This window comes from Macaca nemestrina, chromosome 5 (assembly GCF_043159975.1).
Source record: "Macaca nemestrina isolate mMacNem1 chromosome 5, mMacNem.hap1, whole genome shotgun sequence".
NCBI lineage: Eukaryota > Metazoa > Chordata > Mammalia > Primates > Cercopithecidae > Macaca > Macaca nemestrina.
The window spans coordinates 143,077,144-143,103,488 of NC_092129.1; the positions used below are offsets into that span (position 1 = coordinate 143,077,144).

The 26,345-nt window shown below is 36.5% G+C and overlaps 1 protein-coding gene across 8 annotated transcripts in view; it reads left to right on the top strand.

Moving 5' to 3' along the window:
* Positions 1-26,345, top strand: part of LOC105489673 (kinesin family member 6) — a 388,549-nt gene that overhangs the window by 79,220 nt on the left and 282,984 nt on the right. For 7 of the 8 annotated variants that reach the window (XM_071097107.1, XM_071097102.1, XM_071097101.1 and 4 more), the window contains 2 exons: positions 1,393-1,540; positions 6,442-6,551. In XM_071097107.1, coding sequence (XP_070953208.1) covers positions 1,393-1,540; positions 6,442-6,551 — 258 coding nt within the window. Of the gene's footprint in view, positions 1-1,392; positions 1,541-6,439; positions 6,552-26,345 lie in introns of those variants that run through there. The other variant, XM_071097104.1, reaches the window with a different exon arrangement.

The window sequence follows — 26,345 nt, forward strand, 5'->3', positions numbered from 1 at the left end:
ATGGCCAAGAAATAGATATCCAAATGATATTGCTAATGGGACATCGATATTTCATTGGTAACAAATTCTGTTGAGGAAAAAGATTCTTTAATTATATATCTAAATTCGTCAGAGTTCCAACATCTTAAAAGTTGAGAATTTCAACAGTATATTGTCTCCATGTAAAAACACATGAAGAAGAATGATTACACTCCTCAAAAGTAGAACATTGAATCACACAGTTATAATACTTTCTTGCGCATTCCCTTTACTAAGTCCATTACATTTGTAAGCACCAATAACACTTTCTACCTACACAGCAAAAGATGCATTGACTTGTTGCTGAATATATTGTTAGTTTAATAGTTGCATAAAGTACTCAGGACTTAAATGACCACTTCAGAATAATCTCCAGTCAAACCTGTGTGTTTTAAGAGGCCCTTATAGTGATAGATCACTCAATACACAGGCATGAAAGCATATGAAACATAGAACTATAGATAGGACGTTGACAGAAGTAATAGGGCAGGAATTCTAATGTGAACAGTGAGGGGTGAACTCAGAGGAGCCATCTATCAAAAAATCCACCCACAACATGGGGACCAATAGCTGATGTCATCATAGCTGGTTTAATGGAAACATCTCAGAGATCAATGAGCCACTTGTATCAAAAAACGAACATAAAGCTACAAAAGTTTACTGTTCCATGTAGCGTAGATTAAAGACACAGTTTTGAAAGTCTACATCATTTCGTGCATATTTTTAAAAGCTTGTATTATAGGTGGTGCTCTTCAAAGGCTGAGAAGATCCAGCCTTTGGGTTCTTAAGACCACCATCAAATCAAGGGCCACTCTGCAGGGCTGAAGAATATATATGGACTAGCATCTTCTACCAAAAAGTCATTCCAAGAAAAGAGAGGAGGGGAATTCCTAGAGGATTTTCAGCTGGTGCTTAGTATTAAGTAGGGAATTACATTACAAGGTACATGGTGGCAAACAGAGTGTGTTCCTCCTGCTCTAGGAAGTGACTACTATTGTGAGTGTTTATACCATGTGAGGTACCAGGTGTCAGGTTGACAGTTTGCCAAATTACAGGTGTTATTTCCCCAGAACTCTTTTTCAATATATTCTTTGATTCAGGTCCAGTGTTTACTAAAAGACGAAGCATATAATTAAGATGGCTGAACTCCATTTGCGTTACACGTCCTTTCTTAGAGAACAGGTTTGATGTGCTGCTGTTCCTAGATAAAAATGTAAATTCTAGCTAGATAGTCACATATATAAATTTTAATAGATATTTCTATAAAGTGTTTTTAATAGTGTTCAATAAGATTGTTATTAGAATACAAGCCATTTAATTCATATGCAGTTAGCCATGTTGATGTATTAAAAGTGTGTCATTTCTTTATTGCAGTGTCCTGGAAGGTTACAATGGTACTATCTTCGCGTATGGGCAAACAGGCAGCGGGAAGACATTCACTATCACAGGGGGTGCAGAACGTTACAGTGACAGAGGCATTATCCCAAGGACACTGTCATACATTTTTGAACAGTTACAAAAGGTATGAAACTTTTTGTTCCTGTCATTTTGTATTTGATATACTCCGCAAAAATTTACTGAAAGCAGGAAATTTATTATGACATTTATTTTATTGTGTCTAAATGATAAAGTCTTATTGTGTCATAACTCTGGCCTTTACCTTTAAGGAAAGGTTGGGATTTTGCTGTAGAAGTGAAAATTAAGAAGGTGCTTCTCATTAAAGTGCTGCTGTTTCAGCAAAGGCTCCAGGAGAGTTCCTTCTGATACACGCATGAAGGTTGAAAGAGCAGACCATACCTTTTACCAACGAATATCTTACGTTCCTCAAGAAACAGGAATGTTTTCCTGGGAAAGCAGACCTTTCTTTTAGCTACTGAAACACTAAACAGGACAGTATGATTGTTACTATTTTACACTTGATAGAAGCCCAGAGGAATTTACCAGAGTACAAATACCATTGTAATTATTATCATTGTAAAAAAGAGTTATCTATCTAGATTATATGTATCATTTATTGAGTGCCTCAAAATGCCAGTAGCTTTATCACTTTTACCAGTATTTAATATAACATATAATGCAACTTCCCATTTCCTCATTGGGAAAACTGAGCCTCAAGTTAAATATTTTCCTCTGGGCCCACATCCTATAAGTAGCTGATCTGGAGTTCTATCCCAAGTCCACCTGATGCCTGACTCTGTGCTTTGTGCCATCATGTGTATTGCTCCTATACCTTGGACTGGCTTTATTTTGTTTGTTGTGTTCAAACAAATTCCTTCTAATGAGTCACATACCTTCTCTGAGTTTCAGTTTTCCCTTCTGTGAAAGTAGAGATTGAACTGTATTAGAGAATCTCCAGTGTCCCTACTAGTTCCAGCAATTCCTTGTTTGTATTACTTCTGTATAATAAATGTCTTAACTAGGTCAATGTAACAGTCACTCCAAAATTTCTTGACTGTATATTGTTTGTATTTTGAGTTGCAAAGATGAGAAGAAATTGCTGAGATCTGCATAATTCTAATTGCCATCCATAAAGTACCAATTATCCATTAGTTCAGCTCATCTTTCTCTAGCTCAAACATGCCAGCTTTGCATGCCAGAAAATTTGGATGAGAAAGGATTGAGTGTAGCATATATGTTGGATCCAAAGCCCTTTTTTCATTTACTCACTTATTTCTGACATTGCCTGTTTTGTTCCCACATTTCACAACCTGGGAATATAATTCCTAATCGTTTTCATTGCTGTGGCCTAATGTGGAATCTTTCTGCCTTAGAAAGATCACTGGAGGTGCAGGTCAACCTGGTTCTGAGAAAGTGTACTGCTTACAGCATGTGGCCTTGGGACAGTTAGTTAATGCCTCAGTCTTATGGAGTTGCTCTGAGGGGCTGAACATACTGTGTTTAAAGATATTGTCCAGTTTCTTGCACACAGTATATGCTCAATGCATGATAGTTATTATCACAGCCAGTAATATCCATATATGGATATTAATGTGGCCAAGTGATCCCTGACCAATTTCAGAGAACCCTTGAAACTCTCAAAAAAAATGAAGCCAAATCCCATGATTAAGTTAAATAGAATAAACTCATCCTCTCCCGAAGGAAAATATTTTTGTCCCTTTAAAATTGTTATCTATGGTTATTAAAGTACAGATCCAAATGTCTAAATGTCTCCTTAGTACTTACCATTTGTCAGGTTCATTGTTTTAGATCTGTTTGTCATTGACATTACTGTAAACTCCATTTCATTCTGAATGATCCTATATATCTTCCTGGACTTGTAGTGAGCCCATTGGAGCCATTGAAAGCCAGGGCAACTCTGTTTAAATGGACATATTTTCATGATGGGGCATAACACATTCATTATAATCAAACAGCTATGGTGAAACTGGTCAAGCAACTTGAAGTGCATCATGAAGTCTGTTCATATTGTATAGCTGGAAAATGCAGCCTGGTACTCAGAGGTCCTCAGCTGATTGCCTTAGAGAGGTACATGGAGCGCTCTAGAATTCTTAAAGGAAACATATGACCTATGCAAAGTCTTCATTTCAAGATACAGTAAGAGCCCAGTGCATATTGGGTCCTGAAATGTGTATGGGTATGATAGAAGCACATTTTCACTGATTTTAAGAGAAGAAAATTGATGCCATTTATTTTAGAAATCACTGCTCATTATTTTTGAGTATTGTGAGGTTCAAACTTGTTTTGGGGCAGGAGAAAAGGCTGTCTGCAGGAAACATATGTGTTACATTACAGTCTGGCAATCCTTAACACTAAAAAGGAGTAATAAGGAAAGGTAGCTTGCCACATAGCTCAGTGAATTTTAAGTGTATTTTCCAATAAAAGTCCAGAAAATGCAGAAGCTGGAAGAGCCAAAGACATTATCCCTATCATCTCAGGGCAGTGGACCTGCCATTTTCCTGACATTTTGTGATTTATTCTAATTTCTGGAAGAAGAGATTTTCTCCACTGCAGATAAACATACAAGTTGGCTGTTCTTTTTGCTTTTATTTTCCTTTCCTTTTATATTCATATACTGAATTCTCCATTTGAAGGCTTCTAGAAATAATAATAACTACAGCAATAATAATAGCAACAGGAGCAACAATGATTCATTGGTATCTGTTGTGGGCCATACACTTTTGTAAGATTTTAAATATAGAATGTTATTCCTCTGTTACAACAGAATGCAAGATCAGGGCTATTATCCCCATTTTTATGGTGAAACAACTGAGGATAAGGGTGTGGGATTATTCTGTTATAAATGGAGTTCCAGTATGCAAACTTAGTTCTTATCTGATGCTAAGAAGAACTCAGAAATGTATACTAAACTCTCAAATCATAATTTCTGGTTTATTTCAGATATTTTGGATAAATTTTAAAAATATGTTGGTTTTAACAGGATCTCAGAATGTTGCTGAAATACCCCCTAGGGCCTTTGACGTGCTCCAGAGAGGGACAGAGTTTGTGTATATATTGACCATGGAATACTGTTTTCCCGGAGTATTCCATGGACTATTTTAGAAACTTTGGATTAGACTAACAGCCACACAAAATCTTTTTAGTGTTTATAGTGTCTGATACCTGTGCTAAGCCAAGTTATAACCCAAAGAATTATATTGAAATAGTAGCTTTACTAAACTAGGATACTAATGTAATCAATGGGCCATTTGTTGGTTAGAGTCACCCACATCAGAAGAATTTTCAGTATTAGGCTGAAAAAAAAATTGCTTAGTAATCCAGTCCATGTTGTCACCTTCACAGAACACCAGAATATAGAATTTCAGCTGTGGCTTGAGTGTTTTTATCATAGTTATGGAAGGCTGAGAGTTGCTTTACTTGTTCATGTATCATTTTGTTTTTCTGAAATGACAGTATCTTTTTTTTTTTTTTTTTTTTTTTTGAGACGGAGTCTTGCACTGTCACCCAGGCTGGAGTGCAGTGGCGCAATCTTGGCTCACTGCAAGCTCTGCCTCCAGGGTTCACACCATTCTGCTGGTGTGACTACAGGCACCTGCCACCATGCCTGGCTAATTTTTTGTATTTTTAGTAGAGACGGGGTTTCACTGTGTTAGCCAGGATGGTCTCAATCTCCTGACCTTGTGATCTGCCCACCTCAGCCTCCCAAAGTGCTAGGATGACAGTATCTTTATTTGGATAATTGGAGCCATTTTAGAACCAAAGAATCATTCATTTTACACTGAAGAACACACAGCGATTTATTAGCCAATTTCCTCACTTTAATGGGTTTGAAAACTAAGGCCTGACATGGTAGAGGCTCACCTCTAGTTAGAGTAGGAGTCCAGCTTTTTATTTATAGGCCACTGTTCTCTCTCCTATCTCTGTGACTTGGTCCTTTCTCCCTTTGAACAAACCCTATTAAATGGATTGCCTTGGATATGGGTGAGAATCAATCAGGAAGGTCATCCTAAGCAAATTCTCCGTTAGTATACACTCTGACACCCTGACAACCTGCTTGCCACAAGATACAAATATACTCTCCCCTTATGAGAAGCATGATAATATTTGCAGAAATTGAAGCATTTGTATTTTTGGAGGAACAAAAAGAAGGTGCTATTGTTTGATATTTTGTATTGAAAACTGAACTTTCTCAAGAGTTGAAAAAATTCCTTACTTCATTCCACCTCAAAGGGATTGGGTCATTTTGTCTATTGGCAGAATTGAGACTAGGACCAGGCATCTTGACTTTTAGCCTCATTACATTGATGCCTATGTCATTGCATTTTAGCAATGACCCACCAAAAACATTTCTCTCTAACTAATAGCTAAATACCCCTGATTTGCCCTCTCGGGCCAGGAAAATTAACTCCACATGTGAGGTATTGGCGGTGAACTATTAATGTCCACTTATACCTGACTAATCAACTATTGTCTGTCCTCTGGAACTCACTTTCATTGTTATCTATTTATGTCATCAGAAAATATTGAATATTAGAGAAGTAGAAAAAGAATTATGATTAAAGATGGAAACTATTTTGCTCCTGAAATTTTTAAGCCAAAGTAATGGTCTGTGTTCTTTTTTATGAATAGATATTCACAGAATATAAGTTTATTTTTTTTAGTAACCTTTTTTTTTGTTCTGGAAAGTAAAAAATGGTGTGTTACACAGTTCTGCAACCAAGTTGGCTCATTGTAAGTGTATATTGACTTTTTATGTATAATGTGGAACCAATAAAAAATAACAGACTGAAGTTGCTTGTAATCATGGGTGTTGGCCATTTTAAAAAGCTTCATGCATATGGTAACTGGCAACTTGAAAGTGTCATGAACTGAAAATGTAAACCATATAAAGTGAGAGAAAAAGAGAGAAACTGTAAGGAAACTGAGTGCTAAATGTGTTCATCTTCATCTAAGCAGAATCATTATTTATAATCAATAAATAATACCTTTCCCTTTTCCAATCAGGACAGCAGCAAAATGTATACAACGCACATTTCCTATTTGGAAATCTACAACGAATGTGGTTATGATCTTTTGGATCCAAGACATGAAGCCTCCAGTTTGGAAGATTTGCCGTGAGTAGCAGAACAACAAAGAATGGAGGGAAATTACTTTCAGATGTTCTCTTCAATTGTTTTCTTTGAAATTTTGTATGTTTCTGGTCTCAATCATAATTAGCAAATACTGGATAACCGAATTTTTTTGTAATATAATGGATATTTTTTTCAGTTATGACAAATGGACAGTAGTGATGGGAACTAAAATTGCCTGAAACTCATTTCTTGGGAAAATCTCTTTTGGAGTTGGCAGAAGAGAGTGCAATGAATTTTCTCTAAGACTGGGTGCTTAGAGGATTGATGGGATATGACAGTACTACTTTCTTCCTGCCACATGAAACCCTGTTGCTCCTCTAATTGTGGCCTTTTTCTGAGAAGAAGGTATTCAAATTAGAGTTCAAGCAGCAGTAAGAGAATCTGAGACAGAAAATAACATTTTTACGTTTTCCCCAAATGCTTCTCTACTATGGTTAATGCTAACTTTGGCAATCATTTGATCAGATTGGCACTGATTGTTTCATGACTGAAATTTAAATAGCGTCTTCAAAGTTTATCTAATAACGGACCAAGTTACCCTGCCAGCATTTATATAACATTGCTCAATGCTTGTTTGAATATCTGCCTATATTAGACATATATTAATTGGTAACTGTTCATATACTTTTGTTCAGACATCTTCGTATATCAGAAGTAGCCTACAGCCAAGAAAATGTATTTTTATATTCTTATTAAAAACTCTAGTTTAGAAATACATATTCATTCTCTACCAAAAAGATTAACAATCAGTTGATTATTATAATTTGCAAAGAAATTAAGAAGACATAATAAGGAAAATAAGTTATACTGTTTATACCACTTTTATATGTATTCTTCCTTTAATGTTGGTTGAGAATTTTTGCATATCATCTCTCTTATGCTTCAAATATTTATGAGAGGGACTTAAGAAATGGTACTGTTAGTTATACTCTAAATATTTGTATAAGAATTAAGAGAAAGGAAAGATTACTGAATCCATACAAGAAAATGGGCTTAATAGAACTATTAGCAGTAAGTTTACAAAAAAAGTAAAACTCTTCACCTAGGAAGGATAGGAACAACATTAAAGACATGAAGGTGTGGTTGGAAAGTAAGCATATTGAGGAGTGCTATAGTCTAAATGTTTGTTACTCTTACCACCCCAAAACTCATATGTTGAAACCTAATCACCATGAAGATGGTATTAGGAAGCGTGGCCTTTGAGGAGGTGATTAGGTCAAGAAGGTAGAGCCCTCATGAATAGAATTAGTTTCCTTGTAAAATATGCACATGAGACTTGTTTCATTCCTTCTACCATACTGAGGACACCAGCAAGAAGTCAGAAGTCTGTAACCTGAAAGAGGGTCCTCACCAGAACCTGACCATACTGGCACCTTGATCTCATACTTGCCAGCCTTCAGAACAGTGAGGAATAAATTTGTGTTGTTTATAAAGCCACCCAATTTATGGTATTTTGTTATAGCCTGAATGGACTAGGACAAAGAGTCGTTGGAAATAAAAGCAGAAGGGCCAACTGAAGCCTATTTTTGGAGAGACTTGAATGACAGGCTTTTAGTGTGAGATTGAGCTTTATTCCAAAAAGTGTCTTAGTTTTCTAGCCTCTAGTCTAACCAGCATACCTCCAGGCTAAATCTTGCTTCAAATTGCTTTTAGCAAGTAACATGTACACCTAAGAGTTTGAAGGCTGTTAACAATAATCCAGGAATTAAGAACTTCGATACGATGAACATGGAGGAGGAGAGAGGAATTGAAGATATGCAAAGAAGTGAAATAAAATAACTTGATTATATCCAGCACCTTGGATGTGATGTAATTTAAAAAGAAATGTGAATCATAGAAGGTTGGTGTACTCTTCATTTTCCTAACTGAGGAGATGAAGCCCAGAGAGGTGTGACTTGGCCCCTGTTTCAAAACTAATTGGTTAATGTTAGAACAAAGATTAAAAACCAGATATTCTCGCTTTCATGGCAGAGTAGCAAAAAGAGCTTCAAAAGAAAATTTTTGGTTTTTTTTTTTGGTTGTTGTTGTTGTTGAGATGGAGTCTCACTCTGTCGCCCAGGCTGGAGTGCAGTGGCGCTATCTCAGCTCACTGCAAGCTCCGCCTCCCGGGTTCCCGCCATTCTCCTGCCTCAGCCTCCGAAGTAGCTGGGACTACAGGCGCCCGCCACCAGGCCTGGCTAATTTTTTGTATTTTTAGTAGAGACGGGGTTTCACCTTGTTAGCCAGGATGGTCTCAATTTCCTGACATCGTGATCCGCCTGCCTCAGCCTCCCAAAGTGCTGGAATTAACAGGCATGAGCCACCGTGCCCCGCCAAGCTTCAAAATTTTTATAGTGGGGCCTAGAGAATTAAGGAGTCATTGACTTAAAAGGAGATTTCCATTAGAAAGTTTGATTGAGTGATGATAATAAATTTTACATAGATAAGTTTGCTGTCTAAGGATGTCATACTAGGTGTTTATATTTACAATAAATTCCTCAGAGGTAGGAAGTATGCCTTACTTGGTTTAGTAGTCTCTCTACTGCCTAAGCCAGAATAAGTCCTTAAGAACTTTTAAAAATTATTTGTTGAATTGAAACTGTGAAGTAGACATTTTGAAATGAGAGTGTAGAGGGAGAAGAACAGAGCATGAGCTCTTTTCATCTGAATCTAATCGACCTGGTTTGGTGCAGCCTAACAATGGGAAGAGCTAGGAATGAGAAAAGTCCATTGAACTCTTAAGAGAGGTAACGTAATATATAGAAAAAAATGTACTTGATGAAAAGTCAGGAAATTTGGGTTCCAGTCCCAGTCCTACAGTCTTAGGTAAATTATTTCATTTTTCGGGATTTCTCTATTTATAGAATGTGAGCATTGGATTAAGTAATATTTAACAATCTTTCAGCCTCCAATGTCGAGTTAAAAAGACTGGTGACCTTCACAGGAGACAACTTAGTTGTTGAGTTTTCTATCCTTCACAAAAGAAGAAAAAGTGATTTCAATATTTTCAAATGGGCTTCTTTTAGAAAAGAGCAAGCCTCTTGAGAGCAAGCACAATGCCTTAGTCCACCCTGTGTCCTCCACGTTTCTCAGCATGACTGGCATTCAGCCGTCATTCTCAATGCTGGTCAGATCGTCTCCAGAGATGTTGCTAGCTTTCATCTTCAACGACTTCCCCTCCTTTAGTAGCTTTGTCCTCTTGTTGGAGAGTTCACTGACTCACGTTAGAAGTGACTTCAGTTATAAAACAGTTGTTTTCAAGAAACTTCCATACACATACACAAAAGTGGTCTAAAACAGTTCTTCTTCTTCTCACATTTTGGACTGTAATTACATGATGACAAATACCATTAAAATAAAAATGTCATTAAGAAAGAAGAGTCCCATATCCAAGTCAATAGCCTATTACTTTGAATATATTCACTACTATAAAATTTCAGAACAATTCAAGAATTGGATAGCCCTTTGCTGTGGAGATAATGAGATTTGACTGGTATTGAATCTGCTAGTTTTCTGAGGTCCTTAGAAGAGTTTGCCTTTTACTAAGATGATAAAATAATTATTTTTAATGAATTTTTTTGCTGTACTTGGATTACATTAATTACACACTCTTGAACTGGGGCATACTATAACTCTGAAATTCTAGCTGTCTGGTTGACTGATTTCATTGTTATGAGCTGAAATGTCTCAAACGCTTTGAATGCCTTCTAAACATAGTAGGCAAAATGTCTGTTGACCTTGGTCCCCACTTGTAGTCATCCATTTGAGGGACAATGGCAATATACCCATTTTATCTCTTTTGCATTCTTACACTAGGCTTAACTATATAAAATCAAACTCAGGGTCATGTAGGTGCTGCACAATAATAGCCATCAGTAACAGCTTCCTTACCATTGGGTGACACAGCATCCCCAAGTATCATCTGTGAGACGCTCTGTTTACATACACTCTGCCTTTTCTTTTTTTTTTTTTTTTTTACACATTCTAAGGTGTACCACTTCTCTGCTCTTGCAGAACTTTTGCCTATAAACTGTCTGTGGATTTTGTATATATTATGTCAGGACACTAAACTAAAGTCATTTGCTTTTTTGCAAATGTTGCTGGTCATTTGTTTAGTAAATATGAGAAATACATCTAAATTAACAATCAAAAATGATTATCCAAACTTAACCAAGATGAAATACATTGTTGTTCAATAACTATTATAGAAATTGAACTCATAATTTTATAAGTTTTACAAAATGAAATCTTTAGGCCTAAATGGTTTCACTGGAAAATCTACCAAATATTTAAAGAAGAATTAACACCAATTTTACATAATGTCTTTCAGGAAATAGAAGAGAGAACAATTCCCAGGTTATTCTATGAGTCTAGTATTGCTCTGATACCAAAACCAGGCAAAAATTGTACAAAAAACAAACAAACAAAAACTACAGACTGATATCTCTCATGAACATAGTTCAAAAATCCTCAACAAAATATTGGCAATTGAATCAAAAAATGTATAAAATGAATACTGTATGTATCATGACCAAGTGAGATTAATTCTAGATTGCAAAGCTAGTTCAACATTTGAAAAGCAATCAGTGTAATCCACAGGCTAAAGAATAAAAATTATATGAAGCTCAGAAATAGTATTTAACACCCATTCTTGATAGAAATCTCAACAAGTTAGAAATAAGGAGAATCACTCAATTTGTTAAAGAGTATCTACAAAATCCTACAACTAACAAATATGTAATGGTCAAAGACTGAATGTTTTCTTCCTAAGATCAGAAACAATGCAACAATGTCCACTCTCACAACTCTTCTTCAATATAGTATGGAAATACTAGCCACTGCGGTAAAAGAAAAACAAGAAATAAAAGACGTATATATTGTCTACTAAAATATCCCAAAGAATTTTCAGTCTCTTCTGAAAAAAAAAGAAGCAGAGGGAACACATTCTAACTCATTCAGTGAGCCCAGCATTATGCAAACACCAAAAGCAGACAAATGCATTATAAGAAAGGAAAACTCAGGCTAATATCTCTTATGACCACACATGCAAAAATCTTCAACAAAATATTAGTAAATTATATTCAAAAATGTATAAAAAGAATTCTATACTACAGCCAAATGAGATTTATTGAAGGTATGTAAGACTAGTTCCACATTCAAAAATCAATTAATGTAGTCCATGGCATGAACAGTCTAAAGAATCATATTATATCAATAGATGCAGAAAAAATATTTAACAAAATCCAACATCCTCTCATGATACTCTCAGGAAACTAGAAATAGAGGAAATGTTCTCAACTTGATAAAGAATATCTATAAAATGCCAGTAGGTAACATTATATATAATGATGAGAAGCTAGATGCTTTCTCCCAAGATCAGGAACAGGGCAAGGATGTCCCTCTCACCACTCTGATTCAACATTGTACTGGAATTCCTAGCCAATGCAATAATACAGGAAAAAGAAATTAAAGTTATTGAGAAGAAAGAAATACAACTGTCTTTGTTGACAGATGATATGATTATCTATGTAGAACATCTCAAAGAATTGACAAATTCCTGGAACTCATAAGTGATTATGGCAAGGTTGCAGAATACAAGGTTAATGTACGAAAGTCAATTGTTTTCCTACATACCAACAATAAATAATTGGAATTTGAAATGTAAAACACAATACTGCCTACCTTCACATCAAAAAAATGAAATACTTATGTATAAATCTGACAAAGATATGTACACGATCTATATGAGGAAAACTGAAAAGCTGATAAAATAAATCAAAGAATATCTAAATAAAAAGATATTCCATGTTCATGGATAAGAAGATTCAATATTGTTAAGATGTCAGTTCTTTCTCACTTGATTTGTAGATAAAGTATAGATCAATTTAATCTAAAGCAAATTCCTAGTAAATTATTTTGTAGATGTCAATATAATGACTATAAATTTTACAGGAAAGGCAAAATATCCACAATAGCCAACACAATACAGAAGAATAAAGTCAAAAGACTGGCATCACCCAACTTCAAGACATACTATAAAGATGATAATTAAGGCAGTATGATAATGGCAAGAGAACTGACAAATGTATCAATGGAACAGAATAGAGAGCCCAGAAATAGACCCTTAAAAATATAGTCAACTGATTTTTGACAAAGAAGCAAAAGCAATTCAATGGAAAGGGGATAGGCTTTTTTATAATTAGTACTGGAGCAACTGGATATGCTCACATGAAAAAAAATGAATCTAGACATGGACCTTATACCTTTCACAAAATTAACTTGAAATGAATCATAGACCAGAATGTACCATGCAAAACTATAAGTCTTCTAGAGGATAACATAGGAGAAAATCCAGATGACCTTGGGTTTGCCAATGAGTTTTTAGATACAACACCAACAGCATGACCAGTGAAAGAAAAAAATTATAAGTTGAACTTTATTAAAATTAAAACTTCTGTTCTGTGAAAGACACTTAAGAAAATGAAAAGACAAGTCATGGGCTGGGAGAAATTAATTACCAAACACATATCTGATAAAGATACAAATATACAAATAATTTTTATATCTGAAATATACAAAGAATTTTTAAAACTCCACAATAAGAAAATAAATGCACCAATTTTAAAAATGGGCAAAATATCTGAACAGCCACTTCACTGAAGAAGATACACATATGGCAAATAGCGTATGAAAAGAAGCTCAACATCACCTGTCATTAGGGCATTGCAAATTAAAACAGTGATATACCACTACTTACAAATTAGACTGGCTAAAATCTAAAATACTAACACCAAATGCTGGCAAGGATGTGGAGCAACGGCAACTCATTCATTGCTGGTGGGAATGCAGAATGATACTACCACCTTGGAAGACAAATTGGCAGTTTCTTAGAAAATTAAACATACTTTTACCATACAATCCAGCTACTGCACGCCTAGGTTTTTACCGAAATGAGTTGAAAACTTATGTCTACACAAAAACCTTCCCACAAATACATATAGCAGTCTTATTCATAATTGCTAAAAATTGGAAGGAACCAAGATGTTCCTCAATAGGTTAACAGATAAACTATAGTACATCCATATAGGGGAATATTATTTGTCAATGAAAAGAAATTAGCTATTAAGCCACAAAAAGACATGGAGGAAATGTAAATGCGTATTGCTAAGTGCAAAAGTTAGCATGAAAGTCTACATACTATATGATTCAAACTATATGGCATTCTGGAAAAGGCAAAACTGTAGAGACAGTGAAATGATCAGTGATTGTTAGAGGTTGAGGGAGAGGGGTAGAAGAATAAGTAGGTGAAGCACAGGGGGTTTCTGGGTGGTGAAATTGTTCTATATGATACTGTAATGGTGAGCACATGATGTAACACATTTGTCAAAACCCACAGAATTTACAATAAAAAGAATGAACCCTGATGTAAACTATAGGCTTTAGTTAATAAGATGACAACAAAAAGGAATGAACTATTGAGACAATCAACAACTTGGATGAATCTCCAGGGAAATATGTTGAGTAAAAAAAGCCAATCCCAAAAGGTTTACATGCTGTATGATTCCAGTTGGTGAACAGATTAGTGGATACAGGATTAGGGAGGGGAGGGGAATGGTTGGACAAGGTCAACACAAAGGATCCTTGTGATGATGCAGTGTTCTGTGTCTTCACGTGGCTCTGAATACACAAAGCTACCCATGTGATAAAATTGCATAGAACTAAATGCACACACAGACACACACAAGGGAACATAAGCAAAATTGGGGAAATTACACAGAATTAAATATTAAATGCACACACAAACACATGCAAGTGAATACAAGCACAACTGGGAAAATTGCATAGAACTAAAATTATACACACACACATACACATAAATGAGTACAAGCAAAACTGGAAAAATCTGAATAAGATTGGTGGATTGGATTGCCAGTGTCCTGGTTGTGATATTTTAATGCTATAGTTTTGTAAGATGTTACCATTGGGAAAAACTGGGCAATGGGTGTATGAGATTTCCCTGAATTATTTCCTATAGCTATATGTGAATCTACAATTATCTCAAAAGGTTTAATTTAAAAAGTAATTGGCTATATATTTGTATATAGACATACATATGCACATACACACATATGTGTATTAAACCTATTCTGTATTTAGAAATTTTTTAGTGTTTCAAATGAAAATAGAAATTCTATTTTTGAAAGCTTCTTATGTCACATGCTATAAAAGGAATATAGTTAGAATCTAAGTTTGTCTCATGAAGTAAAACAGGATAACTGTTGGTCTTAGCTGTAGAGAAAATAGTCACCTTACTTTAGTATAATTTTAGTATTCCTAAATAGGGAAGCATATTCCATTTAAGATTCTACGATTGTCGTAGTTATTACTATAAAAAGGAGCCAGTAAACTCCAACATTCAGTATTGAAATCTTGGCTGTGTTGTATTTTTTGAATAATTTGTCATCAAAGGGGAAAATGTCTCCAAATGTTACATTTAAGTCACCACATTTCTAATACCTACTGGATAGAAAACACTGCTAAGTGATGCAGGAGTTACAAAAAAATTAATGCACAGTCTCTGCTCTCATGGCTTACAGTCTAGTCATGTGAATTCATTCATGTATTCAGCAAACATTTGTTGAGACCCAACTTTGTTCCAGATATTGTGGTAGGCACCATGTTTGCTAACGTAGTCCCTGTTTCCCTGGAACTCATAGCAGAGAGGATAAAGCTAGTATAAAATAGCATAAGGTGGAATATGAAAATCATTGTAAGAGAGCCAAAAAAAAAAAAAAATGACACGAGCTCACAGGAGAAAGAAATCACATCAATGCAAGAGATCAGGCAAAGATTCATAGGGAAGATGGCAGATGAAATCATCCTTGAGGGAAGGGGTAGGACTTGGGGCAGTGCAGTGTCGCTTTTGTGTGGAAACAAAGATAGAGAAGTTGAAGCATAGGGCTTGTTCTGTGACAGTAGACCTGTTTGACTGGAACCCAGTAAGGGAGTAGGCAGGAGCATTAAGACTGGCAAGGTATAAATGCAAGGATTTGGCAGGCAAGGTGTAGCCCTTGGAGATTTTGATTCCAGGACATAGCATAATTGGAACTGCCTTTTAGGAAGAAAAATCAGTTAGTAATGTGTAGGACTGGAATGAGGTGGACAAGAGTCAGAGCATTGTGGGAAGTTACTAGGACTACTTAGGTGATAGCATGAGTAAAAAACAAAGGAACAAAATTGGAAGGCATCATAATCCAGTGGCTTGAAATTTAACTAAGTGTAAGAATCACCTGGGATGATTGTTAAAAATGCTAATTCCTGGCTTCCATCCCCAGAAAATTCACATATGGTTGAATAAACATCCCAGGTGATTCTAATGCAGGAGGTTTGCCTTAATCCCTTCTCTCATCCACCTAGGGGAAGTTGTTTTCTGAAATACCAGGAAAATCTCTCCAAAGAGGATAGCGAATCAATATTTATTGAGCACTTATTTTATGACAGTTTTTATGCTAAAGACTGTACATACATTATCTCATTTAAGGAAGTAGGTATTATAATCCATGTTTTATGATTGACACAACTAAGGTTCACAGAGATTGTGTGATGTTTCCCCAAGATTTCATGTCTGCTAAGAGCTAGAACCAGGATATTAACCCTGTTCCATTAAACGTCAGAGCTGGGGGTGCTGATGTTCTTTCCTAAGAGATCCGTGTCATATCCCAGTATTCCACCTGAACTCTGAGCAGACTGCGGTTTCTAGGTTTCTTTAGGCCTCTGGAGCCACTTGTGTCGGTCTGAGTGAGCCAAAGCTTGTCCATTTCAGCCCCATCTGGTGCATGTCAGACTCTCTGCAAAAGTCTGAAAGTAAATGTTCTTGGCCTCAAAGGGCTCTGGTTCTAATAGAACAGACTCATAAACTGATCATTTCAGTTGTGCATAGTAAGTGACAAGATGCCCTAGATTCTGTGGGGGCAGAAGAGAGGAAACTGATTTCAACCTGGGGGTTCACAGAAGACTGGAGTAGACTCCACCACATTATGGTCTCCGACCTCAGCTGGGCCCTCAGCCTGCTGAGCAACACATTGAGGTGCCTGGTGCTTTTTGTTCCCATCCTCACAGTGATTTTATCACATGTTCATCTCTTTGGTCAACTACTCCCTGCCCCAAATCTCTTTGAAACCCATTGTATCCCTATCTCAGAAAGAATATGGAAACTGTCAAACATTAATTTCCCCAACTTCCTGCCTGTCACCCTTTTTCTCACTTACCTACTTTCCTCTAGTCTCAGGAGCTCTGTCCTTTTGGAAGCCAGTCGTCCCCCGTACACTTTGGACCGTCCTTGCATCAGGCCTAAACCTGTTTTGTTTGGCCTACACATTTTGTGTTTAAAATGTTTTTACTTAGTGCTTTTAGATGAGGCATGCATCCTTCGGTTCCTACTACTACCTTTTGCATTACATGTTTCATTTGTGTTATTTTTTTCTGGCTTCTATGGGGATTTTAGGCGACTCCTAGGCCTATAAGCATAGATCTCAAAGTTAAAGCTAACTCCAGTCTTTTCTTAAATTGAGTTAATTACTGACACAGCTGGAATGGCAGCCTCTTGAGGAGTTGGGGGTGCTTTCCTGTAGGATGATATGAGTAACTAGTGACCAGTGATGTTAACTCCTACTCTATGTCTTGGCCAGGGACTGTGTACTTTGAGAACTGAAACACTGCCAGTGATCATGATGAAGGGAATAGAAAGCCCTTCTAGCCTGAAAATGACATAATTCCACACAAAGTCTAGCCCAACCTACTGGAGTAATAACAAGGGGGAAAGCTTTCTTTCTCTACTCTCAATAGCCAGTTGAAGGAGATTGTTCTCAATATCAGAAATGTCTTAGACAATTAGGAGGTTTTCTTAGTCAGCTTGGGTTGCCATAACAAAATACCATGGACTGGGTAACTTAAACAACAGACACTTACTTCTCACAGTTCTGGAGGCTGGGAAGTCCAAGAGCAAGGTGCTGGCAGATTTGGTGTCTGGTGAGGGCTATCTTCCTAGCTGGCAGACTGTTGCCTTCTCACCTGGTGGGAAGAGAGAGAGAGCTCTTGTTATAAGGATACTAATACCATCATGTGATTGGGACCCCACCCTCCTGACTCATTTAAACCAAATTACCTCTCACAAGCCCCACCTCTAAATATCATCACATTGGGAGTTAGGACTTCAACATATGAATTTGAAGGGGACACAAACATTTAGTCCATATAATAGGAATGTTGGCTTTCACCAACCATTGCCTGATAAGTGACGCATAGATGGATGGGAAGAAACAGCTTCAGTGTTTTCACTCATATATCTGGAATGTAGAAATATATCTGTGATATTTAGAGATTTTAGTGACATGAGATTAATTAATGACAGGAAAAACACTGTCACCTCAGTCTATTCCATTTTCCTTGTACTTTGTGTATAAACAAATGCATACACTTTCTTCAGCCATTAAGAGGTGAAATACACATTCTAAACTGTATATTAGTATGGATTTGTTTTGCTTTGACATATTTTCCTGTTAGTCTCCACAATTGCTTTATGAATTGATTTATTCTGATAGGACATCATTTTCAGAGTCTATTCTCAATTTTCAGGATATAAAGTAAAACCTTGGGATTATTTGAACAGTTCTGAATGATTCTAAGCTTGCTTAATCACTTTATTGTGTTCTTTAGAAAAATGTACAGGATTTAGAAACACATCTATTATAGCTCAACTAATAGAGAAAAAAATTATTACAACCTTTTGAGAGTGTTAATACCATGTATACCAACAATTTACCGTATTGCAAGAATCTCAATTAGCTCTTTTGAGTTTAATTTATATTATAAAGAATTTAAGCTGTATTCGTCTCTTCAGTTAACTTACCATTTAGTTAGAAAATGGAATATACACATGAAACACCTGAAGAGGCTTCTGTACCACACTCGACTTTCCCACTAATAATGTATGTACATGCGAAAAGAGCATACACAAGATTTAGAGCTGCAGTCGTCTCCTAAAAGGAGCTCACTTCAGCCAGTTGTTTCCTGTCACTACCTACTCAGGCCACTTTTAACACTCCCATCTCTGCTCCCACAACCCTCAATGGTTTCTTATTTTTCTGACGTATGGCAAGTTCTGACTGAGCCAAGAGCTGACAGTGCTGCGGAGGTGGGAGCAGAGCTGAGCTGGTCTGAGAGAGGGGACACATGGGAAGAGCCTTTAGAATGAAGTCTAGGTGAGGAAAGTGAAGAGATTACATCAGTTGGCTGGAGCAGTTGTCTGGGTCAGGTGATGAAGGTCACAGGCAGTATATTAATCTCCCTGCTCTGGAACTTCCGTAGCAGTTAGCCTATGTGTGATTCTGCAGTTAATTGTAATTGGCTTTGTGTTTTTATATTGAATTCTAAGGTAGTTGAAGATGTTCTACAAAATGAAAGTTAGTTACTGTGAAACAGATAAGACTGATGGTATTCAGACCAACTGGCCAGCTATTATCTATTAGTATTTATCTAACTCAATCTAAGAAGCAAGCTCTAGGAATAATCCATTTAGAAAAATAATGGCTAAATAGATCTCTTTTACAATAGAAAAAGAAGGTAAAATGCTCAGGAAATGTTCAAGAACTTTGTGAACAAGATAGTACATTTTTCTGTGAAAGTAAAAGAAGACTTGAAAATAGATAGTTATTAATCTGTTTCTGAGTGTGCAGTGTGAATATCTTAAAGGGGTATCCTCATATTAATGCATAGGTTCAATGAAATTCCAAACAAAATCACAGAGGCTTTAAAGAACATATATATGATTCCAGAGTTTATCTGAAAGGGTAGATAGACAACCAAGAAGAACAAAGAAATTTTCAAAAAGTGGAAAAGTGAGATAAAATTAATGACATTATCTGTTCAAATTAAGTAAAAATTCTAATAATGAAATCATGGTATACTACTTCTAAATTAAATAGACGAAGAAAAGCAAACAGATTAACCCAGAATCATATTCTGTACCATGTGGGGAAGAATTCTTCAGTCAACAGTATTGGACATTTGTGTTAGTAAATTAACAACTGCAGGTAATAGCAGCCTAACTTACAATGGCTTAACCAAATAGTCTGTTCCTTGCCACACCCCAAGCCTCATCTCTCCCACACCACCGCACCTTAAAGATTCTAAAAATAGGCAGGGAGGGTTGCTGTGGAAGCTCCAGGATGCCTTCAGGGCTTCCTTCCATCAGTCTGCACAGCCATTCTTAGTGGGCAGCTTTAGTCATCATGCAAAATGGCTGCCTTACCTCCAGCATCTCGTGCACATTTCTGGAAGGAAACAGGCACCTGCTGCCTGAGGCTGCTCATGTTCAGGAAGCTCCATCCAGTGACTTTCACTTCTTTGTCACTGACCAGAATTTTGTAATATGGGCAGCCCTAGTTGCAAGAGAGTCTGGGAAAGTCTAGTGTTTTTAAATAATTCCCTGAACAAAATCAAAGCCTAATAGTTAGGGAGAAGGGGAGGACAGATCCCATACAGGCAGCCTGCATCATGACCCACACAATCATTGATGTAGAGGAAAAAATCCATTTAGAGCCCTCATTTCATTCCATCAACTCATATCCCAAAAGAGTTGAAGAAAAGTGAATTTTTATATACTCTGTTAATTTGGAAGGACTTTAAGCTTAAAAGTGACAGAAATAAAAGATTCATACATTATAACAGTTTAAACTTTTATATGTTAAAACAAAATTTCTAATACGTCAAAGTTAAAAAGCAAGCACATATAAAATTTGCATAATAAATATAAGAAACAAAAGGTTTTATATATAAAGAGCTCATGCATTTAAGTACCCCAAATAAGTAGACAAAAGACAAAACAGACAGATGGAAATAGGTTCAATTTCTTTCTTTTTTTTTTGAGCTGGATTTTCACTTTTGTTGCTCAGGCTGGAGTGCAGTGGTGTGATCTTGGCTCTCTGCAACCTCCACCTCTGGGTTCAAGCAAATCTCCTGCCTCAGCCTCCCAAGTAGCTGGGATTACAGGCGCCCACCACCACACCCGGCTAATTTTTGGAATTTTTAATAGAGATGGGGTTTCACCATGTTGGCCAGGCTGATCTTGAACTCCTGACCTCAGGTGATCCACCTGCCTCGGCCTCCCAAAGTGCTGGGATTACAGGCATGAGCCACCATGCCTGGTGAAAATAGGTTCAATTTCATTAACCATTAAAAGAATGTAAATTAAACAGAACATTTTAACCTAAAATATTAGCAAAAATTTAAAAACTAATGTTCAGTGTTATTAAAATAATAGTGAAACAGGCACTCTCATGCAGTAGGAATGTAAATCAGTATAACATTTTTGGAAACCATTTTACTGCCTACCTTCAAGGAAGTTACTAGTTATTGGATTTTAATGTGCAACATACACTACTAAGCACATTCATTCATTCATCCAATATGTTATTGTGCTTCAAACATATACCAGTTGTCCTTTTAGGCCTGGGGCACAGCGATGAACAACGAACTTAAATACATGATTCTTTTCTCAACAGTCCACTGTAGAGGTGATGTTGTCCTCAGTTTATAGAGGAGACAGAGATGCAACGAGAGTTCCTAAGATGCCAAAGACTTACCGTTAGCACATGGGGTGGGGCCAGAATCTCAGCCCAGGTTTGTCCATTCCACACAGGGTGCTATAGGCCTCCCAAGCATGATGAGAGCCTTAAAGCTGTTCATAACTTTTGATCTTGTAATGTCACCCCCAGAAATCTTCCCTAAGGAGAAAATATGAATTATTTCAAAAGCTTCAGGATCAGATATATATTGATACAGTAAAGATGTGTGTGTGTGTATCTATATCTATATCTATATATCTATATCTATCTATCTATATCTTACCATGTTATTTAAAACAGCCTTAAATTGGAAACAACAAATTCTCATAAAAGAATGGTTAAAAATTTTCATTAATGTATCCTAACCCTAAAATATTGTGTAACTATTTAAAAAATGTTGTAGGCTGGGTGTGGTGGCTCACACTTATAATCCCAGCACTGTGGGTGGCCAAGGTGGGCAAATCACCTGAGGTCGGGAGTTTGAGACCAGCATGGCTAACATGGCAAAACCCTGTCTCTACTAAAAATATAAAAATTAGCTGGGCGCAATGGTGGGCACCTGTAATCTCAGCTACTCGGGAGGCTGAGGCAGGAAAATGGCTTGAACCCGGGAGGTGGCGGTTGCAATGAGCCAAGATCGTGCCACTGTACTTCAGCCTGGGCAACAGTGCAAGACTCTGCCTCAAAATAAAGAATAAATAAAATAAATAAATAAATAAATAAAATGTTGAGGGGTGATCAAAAGAGAGTAACATGCATACATTTATAATTTTATGGCGATCTGCAAAATGTGTGTAAGAAAATTAAGGCAATATATTAACATACCACATTGTCCTTGTGATGAGGCTCTGCTTTCTTGGTTCTTTCTACTTTCATACTTTTTCACAAGAAGCATGCATTATGCTTATAGTTGGAAAAATAACAGACTATGTTAAAATGAAAATAAAAGTAAATAAATTCAGAATTTGTAAAATGTAATATCATAAACTAAGAGGTGTATAAAGCTATTTACCTGGCAGAGGAAATGCTATAATTTTCCAGAATTACAAATCCATTGCTTCTAGATGTATCTATTTTTATAGGTTTCCCAAATGTGGAAAACTTGAGCACATAATTTGTGTTACTACCACTATAAAATCTGAATAAGAAAGCCTTAAGTATTAGTAAAAACAGGAGAAAATTTTCTTTGAAAAAAAGTTGGTAGCTCTAAAGAAAATAAATTTTAGTGCACTGCTCTATAATTACTATATGGAATTAGGCCAAACAAGGCATTTCATTAAATGATGGGTTATTTGTAAGCCTGGAGCATCAGAAGGAATGTGATACAGCTGAATGTTGTTAGAAATTAGCAAGGAATACTAGTGTAACAAGCACAGTTTTTTGATTATCTAAAATATTCACTTTTGGAAGAGCATGCAAATACTGATGTCTGGCAGGTCATAGCTAAGTGTATGATAAACCATGTTTCAATAAATTAGATTTGGGCGCCATTGATGGTTGTGAAGTGATATTGTTAGGGCATGGAATAGTTTGGTTAGATTAACATAATACAGAAAGATATTCTTATCAAGTTATTAGCCATCTAAAACTTTATCATATTTGGGGATTATTTTGAAAAAAGAAAATGGAAATAACATAATGTTTCATATTTGTGCTAAATCTTAGTGAAATGATTAAATTATAGTGACTAATAAGTAAATGAGTGCAATCGCCCCTGAGAAAGTGTTGGTTCTCCTGGTTCTCCTATACATTAATTGCACCTAGTATGGTCCTATCTTTGCTGATCATGGATCATTCTTGTTCGGGCTTCGCGTGTCCATAGCAGTGGCCAACAGCTTCCAGTTATGTCCTGAGTCCCTTTGGTGATGTTCATTTTCATGGCATATTGAAGCATACGAGCACAGTAAGCAGCAGACGCTTCTGGAAAGTATGCAGATAGTTCCCCATTGTTGCTATGCACCCTTGAGCCTTGTTGGATACATTACATTAAATGACTTTATCCATTGGTCATTTCAATTCTGTCCCTTTTCACACAGGGAAGAAATCATATACAGATTACCTGCACTTCTGAAATGGCAGACTTGTGGTAGCAGGATAACCTTAGGAGGTTGGTTAAGATCTTTGGGAATTCAGACTTATAAAAGTCCAAGTCTAATAACATTATTATTTAGCAATAAAGGTCAATTAGAAGTAAAAATGATAATATTTAGAGGAGATATTTGCCAGTTTGAAATAAAAGAAATTAATATGGATAGCAAGAGAAAAAATTATCACAAGAATTACTCAGAATATTTGGCAGTGCCGAGTTTGGACTTCTTCTGATAAAGTGTTTTATTTGTTAGTGTACTATATTCCTCTTTTTAAGAAGTTAGAACTTGGTGTTGTAGGTTGCAGATTATATTAACTAACTTAGTTTCTAAAACGTGTTAACAGAAAAAGGAAACTCTGTAAAACATTTTAAAGAAGTTTATTTTGAGCCAATAAAAATAAAATAAAAAGAGGTTTATTTTGAGCGATCTGGTTACAGATTGGTTTTGTGCATTTTGGAAAGACAGGAATTATAAAATCATAAATCAACGTATAAAAAGCATACATTGGTTCAGTATGAAAAGGTAGAATGTCTCAAAGGAGGGACTTAAAAGTCAGAGTTGGGTTTTAGGGATTCTTTGGTTGGCAATTGGTTGAAAGAGTTAAGCTTTGTCTAAAGACTTGAAGTCAGTATACAAAGGAATGCTGAAGTTGAGACTGGGGGCGTCTGTTATCTGTGCTATGATGCTACATCAGAGTCAGGTTGGAAAACAAGCCACATTATATTGGGTTAATTTTTAAAAACCTTTTAATTAGATTTTATGGTTTGTAGAGTGTGACTTAACACTAGTCTGGCATGGCCTTGGGCCTTGTTTATAATTTGGTGTCTTATTGTCACAAAAAGTTTGTTCTATGAGTCTTGTGATCTCTGTTTTAACATTAATGCTGGCAAGTTGTGCCGAAACTTCAAAAGGCAGAGTGCATAATGAGGCGTGTCCAACTGCCTTTCCTGTCATGGCTGGGAATTCAGTTTGTCAGATTTTCTGGGGTCCCCTTGGCCAAAAGGGGGTCCATTCACTTGGTTGAGGGGCTTAGGATTTTATTTTTAGTTTACAAATGTCATGTGATCAGCTATATTCTTCATTGTCACTGAAAAGATATGATGTTAGATAAAACTACAAAGAAAAGATACGGTTTTCAAGCTACTAGAAAGAGCTTTCGAAATATCTCCCTAATGGTTAGAGAAAACGTCCATTGCTTGTAGCCCATTTTGTCTAGGTCAACACCAACACAAAAATGTGTTGCAGGTTCATGAAACTTTCCCAAGAAACATATTTCAAGTATTTACATTTTATAAGAGGAAACTCTTTAGAAAGTTGCAATCAGTCGAAACAAAATCTACCTTTGAAATTGTTTAAATGCAGAAAGGAGGGGTCGCCTTACATAGTTTTCCTAAAACTTTACATCTCTCTTTTTCCCTAAACTTTCACCATAAAGAGCTTCTGAGAAAATCTGTTGGGGTGAAAAAAAAAAAAAAGGATATTGAGAACTGACAAACAATGCTCTCTTTATTTAAGTGACTTGTGTTGGGACTATGTTTACAACATGTGAAACATATCTAGTTATTTAGAAGAGCCTGGTGCACCCCCACCCGTTGTCATGAGGCCCACCTGCCCTTGACATTGCTCGAGGTCACGGTGTCTAGACAGAGTGGCCTCTAGTCTGTATGACCTCAAGTCACCTTTATGTGACTTATTAAAAGGCACCCCTGCCATCTATTGGAAAAGTGTTGCAGTATGCTGATTTTGTTAGGAGGCTCTTCATTGCCTTATGACAGACACTTATCATGATAAGTATACAAACCCATGATGTGAATAGCACCCCCTCAGACATGGCGCCATTGTGTAGTACATGACCTATACCATCATATGGGACATTTGCAAGTAGATAAAGAATAGAAATCACCATGGCAACACTTATATATAACATGAACATTAGAAACCATGTTCATTGCAGTAATGCCCAGTAAGTTCCTGTTCAGCAAGTTGGTGGTGCTGAAATGTGGAGGTAGGGTGTCGAGTGGGGAGGATTCTTTCACTGATAGCTTCCATTATTGAGAACAAGAGCCTGCCCATTGCTCTTTATATGTGTTTCAGTCAGTTAAAAAGCGCCTACAAATTCCAACTACTTAGCCAAATGGAAAAGATTCTCTGTTTAGAGAGAAAACACAAAGCTTTCTTCTTCCCCATCATTAAGCAGGCTGAGTACACTTAGCAGAACTTTTCCACTTAGGTATCCAAGTTAAGGCTATCAGTGACTTTTCACTTGAAATCTAAATATTATAGAAACATTTTGTAGGGAAAACTGTTCACAGGCCTGTTGAAAAAAAAAATCAAATAAATAGTTTGGGGGTTTCCATCTTGGAATTAGAATGTTTATTTAAGAAACTCTAATAAAGCCCTCTTTCAAACCCATGAAAATTATAGTCAGAACCAAGTGGTAGACTAAGGATTCAGGAAATAGCTATTGATTTGTGAGGGACAGAGGGAAAGAAAGGGCCAGGAAAGGAAGGAACTTGATGAGAAACTTTTTGTAATGGTCCTTATTTCCTTCAACTTTGAAAAACCATTTCATTGGCAGTAGAATTTAAAACACTCTCATTCTGCAACTACCTCTCCCAGGCAATAGGTAGTGCCCAGGGCATGGCTTAGGCTGGGTTTCTGTGAGCAAAGGCATGAACGTAGGTGGGGCTGACGCACTGGCTGCAAGACTTAGTGCAAAAAGGATTTTCAATGGGGGCAGGCAGGGCAATATGGGAAAGTCCAAAGCATCATGCCCAAGGGATTGGGCAGAAATCAGAAAAGAATCTGAAAACTGGCAAGAAGAGACCCTTATTGGTGAGGGAAAGTTGTGTTTCAAAGATTCCAGAAGGATGCCAGAAGTGGACTCTTTTATAGCGTGCCCACAAATGAGCCCTAAGCAGGGGGAAGCCCATGAAAGAAAACTCTAACCTGCCTTTTAATTTACTTTTCAAAACCTCCATGGTCAAGAAATCAGAAAATAGTGAGAAACACATTATATTAATGCATAGGGATGGGTTACAAAAGATAGTTGAAAGTTCTACGAAGAAACGCCAAGGGCATGT